Source organism: Ctenocephalides felis, unplaced genomic scaffold (assembly GCF_003426905.1).
Source record: "Ctenocephalides felis isolate EL2017-DRISC unplaced genomic scaffold, ASM342690v1 CF-g0.4_SCAFFOLD_01886, whole genome shotgun sequence".
NCBI lineage: Eukaryota > Metazoa > Arthropoda > Insecta > Siphonaptera > Pulicidae > Ctenocephalides > Ctenocephalides felis.
In genome coordinates this window covers 187,694,327-187,705,988 of record NW_020538040.1, presented here as the reverse complement: position 1 = coordinate 187,705,988, position 11,662 = coordinate 187,694,327, and the positions used below count along the sequence as shown (strand labels likewise).

The following is an 11,662-nucleotide window of genomic DNA, read 5'->3' as shown; positions in this document are numbered from 1 at the left end:
AAATATTTTAGGTTTGCATAATAAATAATATATGTTTCTAAAAAGGTCACCTGATCCATCACATCTCATATTACCGTGACAGCTCTATTTTTGTCTATTACAAATATAAAATTGTATAAATAACATTCACATAAGCGTTTGATCTTTACAAAAATATCATTTTATTTTTGAAATTGTGTACGTACATTTTTTACATATGTAAAAGAGTTCCATCGTAAGAGTTCAATTGTTTTAGGTTTTTGCTTACATTTGCCGTGAAATGTTAACTATTTATTTTCCGGGAAATGGTTAACTATTTAAATTTTCCGCAAAATGGTGAACTATTTAAGTGATAAAAAATGTTGAATTTTATAATTTTGCTGCAAAATGTTGATTTTTTATATTAGTTATATGATATATTACAAATAATTAATTTTTGGATTAAAAACTATATATAATATATTATTTTTAACTACGCGTAGGATAAGTTTAAGTAATTGCAAAAAAAATCAAGATTTAAAATTTTCATATATTTTTACATTTTAAAGGTTTCTGAACATTTTGGCATTCCTAAGAAAAAATGGATGTATGTGTGTGCGCGTGTGCGGATACAAATTTTTGTCGACAATATCGGAAACACGGATCAACCGATTTGAATAATTCAAAAAACACTCGATTCCTATTGATAAGGAGACGTGCTGATTTGTTTTTGGCAAATGCAGGTTCAGCTGTTACGCGATATTTCTTCTGTAAAACAAGCACGCGGGACGAATGATTTGAAAAAAGTTCGAAATTTTAAGAAAAATTCAAAGTATAAAAAAATTCAAAATATAAAAAAAAATAAAATTTTTCAAAATTCAGATTTTTCAAAAAGTTCAAAAATCTCATTTTTTTCAAAGTCTTTAAAAATTTTGAAAGTTTTTTAAAATTTAAATTTTTGGTCTTAAGGCAAATTGCTGGAAATGCCTTAAGGCACGATGCCATGCACCACTAGTTTATTCGTGAATTAGTTCATATAATATATTACATAAATTCAATTAGACGTAGTCTTAGATTAGGTCTAATATAATATTATTATAGCAATTGTTAAACTGAGAAGATCTCATTGGAGCTCTTCTTAGGCATCGCTCTTACATTGTCATTTTAGCTCATAGGAATCTTAATGTATTTCTGATTGCTAAATAAAACGAGTTATAAAAAAAAAAAAAAAAATCAATTTAGTAAATTTTTACCTACGATTTTAACGATTGTCAAAATGTATTATGATTAAGAAATACCGAAAATAATCTGGAATTAACAAGACTATAATACAAAATTAATTCTATTACAGCACTGTAATCAATTCCAAGAGTACAAGAAAAGCGAATGCCGTTGCGCCTGCACGAACAACGACGACGAACAAAAATGCCTGCAGGAAGGCGTCCTGAAATTATGGGACCCGCATTCCTGCGTCTGCAGGTGCAGAGAGACCCAGGACTGCACGACAGGATTCTACTTCGACCAATCTACTTGCCAATGTTCCCAGGTAAAAATAATTGATACATTATTTATTATTTAAGCGTAATGTGTGATAATTTATGTATCAAAATATGTCACTATTTGTAATTTATTGCTAAATCTTCTTGACAATATTCATACGTTTCATTGTAAATAACAATATAACTCTGCAAACATTTTATTTTATTATTTAACACCTTAATCGCCACGAGAATATCAGATTTTTTTGCTAGGGCCATGTTAACTTTATTTGACATTTAATTGAAAATTAATCAAGGAAACTCATGGGCCGATTCTGTCGCATAACAGACTCCTCCAATGCTATAGCAAGGCCATATTACGCTTCCACTAGCATACATTATGCTACTAAATTAAACTAAATACTGTAAAAATGTTATGTATTTGCTGTGAATTCAGGCGTTTCACACATAAACTGCAACAACACTTGTTATGAAGCTGGGTCAGAAAGACCATGTTATCTAAGAAGCTTTTTTGACATTTGTGCGGTTTCTAGGTTAGGTTTTCTATGCTATATGACAGAGACCCAGTTATCATAAGATCGTTTTTTGATATTTGTGCATTTTCTATGTTAGATTTTCTATTTAACACGCCTGACTGCACGGCAACCACATGGCTTTTACAGTATTTAGAATGATTTTGTATAAGAACTTCTACAAAACATAGCCTTCTTATAACATTGGTCTATTTTATGAAAAAATCCGTTTCTTAATGTATAAAAAATGACACTTATATATAATTGACATGACTCTATATTAAAATTTTTATTTGCAACTAGCCAAGCAATTTTCTTGTCAATTTGTCAGACACATATATCTGACATGGCTCATGTAGAACTTCTTAGCGTCAGACACTTATGACTGGCATGGCGATTAATGTGTTAAAACAACAAATAGTAAGCACGACTAAAGTATAGTATTTTCTGCAAAATGTCATTATCATAATGTAATAATAAATAAGGGAATAAATTCATTATTAACCCAAGCACAAACTTAAAAAAAATCATAACTTAAAATCACCCAATACTAAAAAGATTGTCATTAACCGGAGTTTTTCATGGTTTATGTTTTTTTGTATAGTGAAGGAATTGCATTTAGGCAGTCCAGACTAGGTTTTTTGTCTGGGTATGTCGGGGCAAACACCGCCAGGGTATAATACTAACTAAAATAAACAGACACCACATATGTTGGGTATTAAATATGCTTTATTAAATTTATTAAATTTGTCGAAAACTCAAGTACAAGAATCAACTTTTTAAATACTAATGCTTTATAAAATGAATCCGAAAGCAATAACCGTAATTGGTTACGAATTACATGATACACAATTTGCTTCTTATGTATTATTAAATTAACTATTATGTTAATTAACTATTTCAAAAATGAAGTTTGCGCTTTTACTAAAAACTAATCAATGCGATTTTAAATTGCAAATAAATAATATGTAATTAAATAAATTTTAGTGCATTAATTGTGCCTCAAAAGCACAGTCCATTTTATACCTCAACCAGTCGTAGTCCTCTAATATTTCAGGAGTTTGTTTAGATCGTGAACTGAATCACTCCAAACCAATAAATCAAAATGAAAAAACTCATATTAAAAAAAAAATATATTACCGAGAAACGGTTCGAATGATCAGCATGATTTCCAAGCCTTTTCGTAGGCCTCTAATATTTTAAGAGTTTGTTTAGAATCTAAATCACTCCAATCCATTAAATTAAACTGAAAAAACTCTTATTTGAAAAAAAATACAAAGAAACAGTTCAACCGATCTTTGCTAAAAACTGAGCAGTACGGTTTCTAAGCCTTTGAATTATGGATTTTCAACGCAAAAACGTAGATAATAAATTTCACACTTTTCTTCTAATTTTAAAGAACTGACTTGGCCGATCATCTCTCAAAAGTCACCAACGAGAGTCGGCACTTAATTTTTTTTAAAATCGGTTCAGCAGTCTTTGAGAACGCGTCGACAAAAAATCGAAAAATCAATTTTTTTCAAAATTTTGGATCAAACATTTCAGAACAACTTGAAACTACTAGAACCTAATAGTTTTCATTTGCAATAATATTAACGCTTATTATGTAAGTTGGAGGGTTACTAATATCATTCATTAACATTTCATCAAATAACAGATTTAGTTGATTAATTAATGATTATTGGCGTATGTTTTATATAAGTGATGAATAAAATTATTTATTTTCTTTGCCAAGTAAACTCATTACTTTTTGAACCATATTTTTATTATATCAGCCATGTATCTATTGAAATAATTTCTATATTTTTACAGTAAGTTTTTTTTCCAAAGAAAATAAATTTTTATTCAATTATCTCATATTTTTTTGGTGATTTTTGTGCCTATTTTGTCTCTCCATAACAGATCGCTTGAGATATCATGGGATGCAAGAGAATTTTAGTGAATGAAACAACAACTTCAACCAACATTGGCACGTATTTTGTTAAAATTACCAATTTTGTGTAAATATTATATATTACTCCATTAGTCATCAGTAAAACACTATTATATTAAACGTGTTGTGATAAATAAACTTATTGTTAGTATATGTTAAATGTAAACTAATGATGTAAAAGCATTCTTTTTATTAAATTAATAATCATGTCACATCAAATGATGTGACTGTCTTGTTCATTGATTTAATCATCGAAATTTTTCGTTTCAATAATTCTTTGGTCTCCCTCTACAAATCATTTCATATAAATCTATATAATAACATATATAAAAGTGTTAAGATATTATATTAAATTATTGTGTTCTGCGTTCCAAATATCAATAATAAAACTATTTTATGGTGTCATGTACTAATTAGAATGCTGATGCATCAATTGGATTTTGCAATAAAAATTACTCATGTGATATCAAATATGATAGTCTAAATAGAAATGCAATTTTTATAATTTGCAAGTTTTTATATATGAAATATCGAATAAAATATAAATTATTCAATGGGTTTTTCTCATTTTATAGTTATTGATGTTCATGATTTTTGCCTATATTTAATTACTGGAACATAAAATTATGTATTTTTGGTTAAAAAAATAATTTGGTTAATATAAAAAAATTTAGTCGAAAAATACATTATTAATTTAAATAAGAGTATCGATTCACATGATGCCAAGTAACGTGCCAACAAAATTTAGATTTGATTTGATTTTTTCTTAAAATTTATATGAAACAAATAAATTTAAAGATTTGAATTTTTCTTAGATTTTTAGTGAAACAAATTTAAAGTTCAAACAAAAACATATAGAACATATATTTATATAAAGTCAAAAGAGTGATGAAAGAAGTCTAAAAAAATCTAAAAAAAGTAGATATAATTGAAATTCTCACGTGTGAAAACATATATTATACATACCATTTACAATAAAAATTATATTTATTTCATTAAAAACGTAATAATTTTGTGGTTTGAAAGTGAAGATATTATAGATGTTTCTATAGGTTAATCGTAACTCATAAAATTTTTAAAATTTATAATTTATTTCATTAAACATTTCCGTGTATTTAATATAATTCACAAAGTAGTCAATTAATGCATTTCTGTTCGATTTTTAATCCAATATAAAGTACAGAAATATCGTTTTTTTCTTAAATTTAGTACTGATATTAGTTTTTGATGTCAGATTTTTTCAAAAGGACGTTTCAACGTAAATCGTATCCAAAGTATGAATAATATTATTTTTTTCAATATTAAATTATATCATTTTTTGCAAACTGTTTCATCATATATTGAATAAAATTAATTATACACACATTTCATTTGCAAAAATTAGGTACTTTCTATGTTTTCGTATAAAATATTTCGTTCAGTCAAAAAAAAAAAAAATATTAAGAGTCTAAAAAAACAAGTCAGAATTGTTAGAATAAATTTCACAAAATGAGGTAACGTAATTAATGCTCAATACATTATACAAGCGTTAAAATGTTTATTTTTTGAATATTTATTTTGCGGTAATTTATAGAGCCAATTCTCGGATAAAATAGTACCAATACTCGGATATATTTGTATGAGTTGGTAGTAAAAAACTGCCAAAAAGCTATGTATTTCTTGTGCGATCAGGCGCTTTGCAAACAAGACACACCAATGTCAAATAGCAATTTCATCATGAGTGCAACTTTTTGATATCTCTTTGATATACATATGTGAAGTTAGGTTTTATGTGCGAAACTTCCCAATAGCAGAGCAAATATATATCTTTTTGACAATTTGTTACTACCAACCCATACAAATATAGACCCGTAACATAGCATTACCATAACATAACTACTTTATCCAAAAACTGGCCTTTATATTGATCTATTAATATCGTCTGGCATCGTGTGAATCGTATTCAAATCTCCATAAATTCTATTCCTATTAAATGAGATAACTTTAAACCATCAAATTACTAAATACAAACAAAAAGTAAAGTTAATTTGACGATATGCCTTCATATCTACTATCCCATCTGATCAGATTCCATCGCGCAATCTTGGGCCAGGAGACAGAACGCGTTTCAAAGTAAAACCGATTTTGGAGCCAGTTCAACCAAATGATGGAGATGTCTACGAGGTGTAGAAAATAATAAAAAGTCTTCACAGAAAATATTTTTGGAACTATTATCGACTGAACATTTATTTACTGTTAAATTAACCTTAAGACATATATTTTTGTAAAGTTTAAAGTGTACATAGTTGTGGAAGCAGAATCCACGAAAACTGGGGAGCCAATTGTCCGATGGAATAGAAATCTTATGTTACTTTTATGTGAATTGATTGAAAATACTGCCAAATAGCTATGCATTTGCTGTGCGAACAGGCGTTTTACTCATACAACCTAAACGTCAAATAACAATGTTATAGTAAGTGCATCTTTCTGATGCCTCATTGATAACACATACGTAAAGTTAGATTTTTTGTCGACAACGCCTGATCGCACAGTAAAAACATAGCTTTTCCACAGGTTTTACTACCAATTCATACATAGTTAGAATACAGCACATATCGTAGCCTTAACATTTCTATTTTATTGGACAATAGTCCCCTAAATACAAATCCTGTAAATTAAAAGTTTTATTTAATATTTGATTAGGAAATATTGTATATTGTGCCATCACGTTCTTGATCTATTTATTATTAAATTATCTGTAATAACACAAATACAGCTAACTTTCCTATAACGCGTACTGTGGTATATGAACATCGCGCTATAAGAAACTCGAATTGAAACTAATCTAATTCGTAGCGCGTTCTATACAAGCCAGCGCGTTATATTAAGCGCGTTATATGGAGCGCGTTCTACTAGAAACTCAGAGTTAGTACAAATTACATCAATATATACCGCGTTATATGGTAACCAAAAATACAAAAAACGATTGTATAAACTGGCATGTTTATATAATTATATTGTAAAAGATAAAATAGTCGATATGACTTATATTAAAACTTTTTACAATATCTCGTTACCAGCACCATTCATTAGTTAAGAAAGAAACTTATGGGATATTGAATAAAATCCTCGTTATAGAAAAGCTACCGCAATTCAGACCAGAGTAATAAAAACCGCGTTAAAGAAGGGTCGATCGTATTTTGATAGAGAAAGTTATGGGTTTTGTGAAGTAAACCTCGTTATAAAAGAGCTGCCACAATTCAGATAAGAGTATTATGAAAACCGCGTTATAGTAGGAATGACTGTATTTTGATAGAGAAACTTATGGGTTGTTTAATGAAAACCTTGAAATAGGAGAGCTGTCGCATGTCAGGTCAGAGTAATATAAAAACCGCGTTATAGGAGCGTTGACTAAATTTTCACAGATTTTTCAATTCAAATTATTCTATGAAGTTCTATGTTCTATGAAGAAGCAATTATATATTTCAAATAATTAATTAAATTGTTACAACGTCGGTGCAATATCTTTAGTATTAATTTATCCATAAAGACATATTTTTGTACACGTGTTGTTTTATGTTATATAAATAAATACTTTTGCAGAAAATTATTGAAAGTTATATATAAAGTAATTTAATTATTTCAATAAGACCCCTGAATGGAATATTGTATATTGTGCCAGCACACAATTCTTGTGCCCTATTGTTTTATCATAATTCTCGATTTAAAATTTATTATTATTAAGATCTATTATATTTAAGTTATATATAGTAAATATTTATAAATCCATAACCAAACAGTATATACTTCACCTGATCAATATACTATTCATTATCATAAATTGAGAACAAGTTAATAGTATTTATAAACAAATGAAAAAAATTTATTTAAACTCGAATTCAAAATTGTACCTATATAACGAGCAATATTAAAAAAAAATTAAATTAACTTTTGTGATATACCCTAAATCATCTGTATTTTTATTTAAAACTAGCCGGCCCGACAGACTTCGTCCTGTTAAAAAAAAATTGTAATGTGGCGGTGTTTTGTGCCTACCTTTTTTCTATTCTTTGCAAAAAATTATCCTGAACAGAACCGTCACCCTGGTAATAATTCGGTGTGAATTAAAAATAATTAAATAAAACACTATAAGCATTTAAATGTAAGTAATTTTAATGATGTAAATCATAATTCAAAAATCAGTTCAATTTTTATTGTAGTGCTTTGTGATAAACGATGTTTTTTGTTTGATTACCTGGCGAATTGGATGGTTTTCCAATACGGGAACAGACAACATACAATTTTCCATGTGAGAAACATGGGTTTTCCAAATTAATACCACAAACACTTAATGATACCATAAACGCACTGGAAACTGTAGTCGTTTAAACTCAAATCTTTTTTTATCGCTAACCTTGTGCCGTTGCAAAGGTGCGGTTGGTCGATATTTCGCAACATTATAATTGCCGATCCAACCTTTAATTGAAGATTGTGAGGTGACAATCCTAGCAAATCCATCGAGTTTAAAAACTCCGGTGCATCGTCTTGGTTAGTTGCCGAATCAACTGATTCGCCTACAATTTGTTCTTGAATTTTGAAATTTAATTAATTTACATCAATATTTTTGGCTGCTAATATAGCTTGATTAATAGGAAGATATTTCTATGTTTATATAAATATATTCAAGATTATCAAAAACTACACAAAATGTCATGACATAGATCATTGTTTTTTATACAAATTGCGTTGCCTACTCGATTAAAGAAGAAAAGGGCTATTTTTAGGGTTTTCCCGGAAATTATTCGTTTTTTTCTCGCCGTAACAACCATCCTTGGACTTCAACGAACATTTTAAAAAAAGAATTGGCCAAATTGGTCCAGGCATTGTTGAGTTATGCGCTTACCAACACATTTTGCGATCCATTTTTATATATAAGATTGTATTGATCGCACATTTTTGTTTCCAATGTGTGGTTTAATATTAATAAGTCTGTCATTGTAAATAAATTAATTTTAAGAAATATAATTATTGAGTATATATTAAGATTTAAATATTTGTAAGTAGAAGCACGTATATATATATATATATATATATATATATATATATATATAATTAAGATTTCATATTATTTGCAAAGAAAATTTCCTCATTTAAAGTTTACTCCTTCCCAGTATTGAACTTTGTAATTAAGTTTAATTTATCTTTGATCTAACTTGAATTTATATGAATATAGTGAAATTCTAGATGAATAAAAATATAATTCGAACATAATACTTGTTTTTATAATTTATTTATTTAATTTAGTTCAATTTCAGATTTTTGACAATTTCGTATGCAATCCAACTAAAATTAAAATGAAATCCTTCTTTAAAAATTCCATAAGTTGAATTGAACATTTTTACAGTTGGTGTATATTCACTACTTTTGAAGAATTCCTAAGAATTGTCCAAGAATTAGCATGGCCAACTATGATAATAAATTTTACTGACTAAAAAATTCAAATTTTTGGAAGAGTGATGGATTTAATTTAATGTTTGTTCGAAAGATGCATTTTTCAGTTTTGCCAGAAAAAAAGTCGGATTATTTTTTAATTTACAATTTAAGCTCAGAATATAAAATGAGATTTATTTAGCTTAAAACGTTTAAAGAAATCTAATTATTATCAAATGTGTTTTTATCAAATATCGATGCAAACTTGTAAAAATGCAAGGAAAATATATTAATATGACATGTATTTATTGAAAACTAGTCACAGAATCGTTACGCGTAAGTAATATTTTAATATAATAATATAATAATATTGAAAAGCACCCAAAGAATTCCATACAATTTATAGATTGTCAGCGTTATAATTAGTATTGCAAGGAGTAATCAATTTTTGAATTAATTACATTGTGTAAAAAATAAAACTAAGAAATATATTATTTAATTTTTAATTTATTGTTTATATAATTGTACATTTACATGAACATTTTTGCAAACGTTTGCACTTTAGCATTCGTTCAAAGACACATACGCAACTGTGCCTACAATATAATATCAAGTATTTTTCTTCAACGGTTTAAGTTTGCACTCAAACCAAACACTTTCGTCAAAATAGTTTCACACATAGTTTTTATTTCAATTCATCAGTCTAAGCATCGCAAGTTTTAACAACTGGCCTCAACATTATACTAGCGCCAACGCAACCCGTCGTATCGGCGATGTAATGTTGGAAGTTACTTTCAAGCGCCCACATGAGTTTTTTAAATCCTGGCAATACTTGGGTAGCCAATCTGCAGTCGCCTCCTGGCAATACTTCGACGAAATTGGATTCCTTGAAACAGGTTTCAGTGTTCCACATGTACACGTCACTTTGGCCCTTGAATCTGAAGAATATGGCAGCTCCGTTGTCTGTACCCAGAAGAACTATTGGTAGGCCATTGGGTTTGGGTCCAACATCGACTACGGCACCGGCACCTTGTCCCTTGCGGAGTAAAGCGGCCTTGATAGAGAACAATCTTGGGCTGTTGAGGTAGGTGAAGTACAAGACAGTTTGGCCACAAGATTTACGGACTAATGCGATGTAAAGAACGTCATTGGGGGCACAGCCGGCGGTGACTGCTTTGGGCAAAACGACACGATGTCCTTGGCCGGCGTACACATCAAACACGACAATGGCTCTAGTTCCGGCATCGCTCACAAACCTGGATAAAGGACAACAATGTGAACAATGTACACATTGAAAAAATCTCTTGTAAACTAAAAATTTATTTAAACTTACACATAAGGTTTGCCTTCTTCATCATAATCTACAAGAATGTATTGCAATCTGCTAGCATCGCTGACTAATCCTTCAAGACTGACAACTTTCACAACCTTTCCAGTCTTCATATTCACAGCCACAACTTTAGGTGGGCAACGGCGAACGGGTTGTTCTAATGTGTTAACAATACCAACATCGAGAACCCACAATATATCCTAAAAACCACAATATTATAATCTCTTGCAAAGAAAATGTAGTTCCATTGTGTATCATTTCTCTTGATAATTACCATGGGATCGAGGAAAATATCAACAACGCTTTGCAAAGCTTCACAGTTGCCTTCTTCTTGCATGGACCAGCATGGGAATGGAGCTAATGTGGCGATGCATTTAGAAGCCTTGGCCAAAGACATCTTTCCGAGAGTGAATGGTACTCCTGGTTTGTATCTGGGCATGGCGACTATAACTTGATCGTTCCACATTTGGGCTCTGGTTATGATGACATTCTTTGGAACGTATCTGCCAGAACTGACGTAAATGTTCTTGGTTGATTGACAAGGCCACTGAAGATCGCTACCGGAGAGACGGTAAGAGAGATCGGCTAAGCTCCGATCGCATGCAGCATGCACGCTCACTAGCACGAAGGCACAGCACAGGAGAAAACGAATCATATCTGGATAATATTATACAGAGAAATAAATCACGATGCTCTTCACGCACTAAATAAAAATATTTTATGGAAAAAATTCAATAAAAAAAATCTACAAAAAATTGAACACTGAAATATTTAATGAGAAGATCCGATATACAATATATAACTATAACTTCCACGAACCTGTTAAGTATTTATTACCCTACTGCAATGAAAGAAATATAACTATGCTCTTGAAAAATTAAAATGACAGCTTATATAGTTAGTCTAAAAATTTATTGTTTTCAAGAAAATCAAATATTTATTTTCCACTCGCCTAAAGTATAATACGGAGAGCCATCGCGAAGGTTATTTCCTATTTATTTTCACTGTATAATTATTTCCG

At 29.6% G+C, this 11,662-nt stretch overlaps 1 protein-coding gene across 1 annotated transcript; it reads right to left on the bottom strand.

The window, feature by feature from the left end:
* Positions 1-10,014: 10,014 nt before the first annotated feature.
* LOC113376421 (major royal jelly protein 2-like) lies at positions 10,015-11,415 on the bottom strand. Its single transcript, XM_026616320.1, has 3 exons — positions 10,916-11,415; positions 10,645-10,841; positions 10,015-10,567 (listed from the first exon to the last, which is right to left on the bottom strand). Exons 1-3 carry the CDS (start codon positions 11,294-11,296, stop codon positions 10,015-10,017), a joined length of 1,131 nt encoding a protein of 376 aa, XP_026472105.1. The 5' UTR covers positions 11,297-11,415.
* Positions 11,416-11,662: the final 247 nt, after the last annotated feature.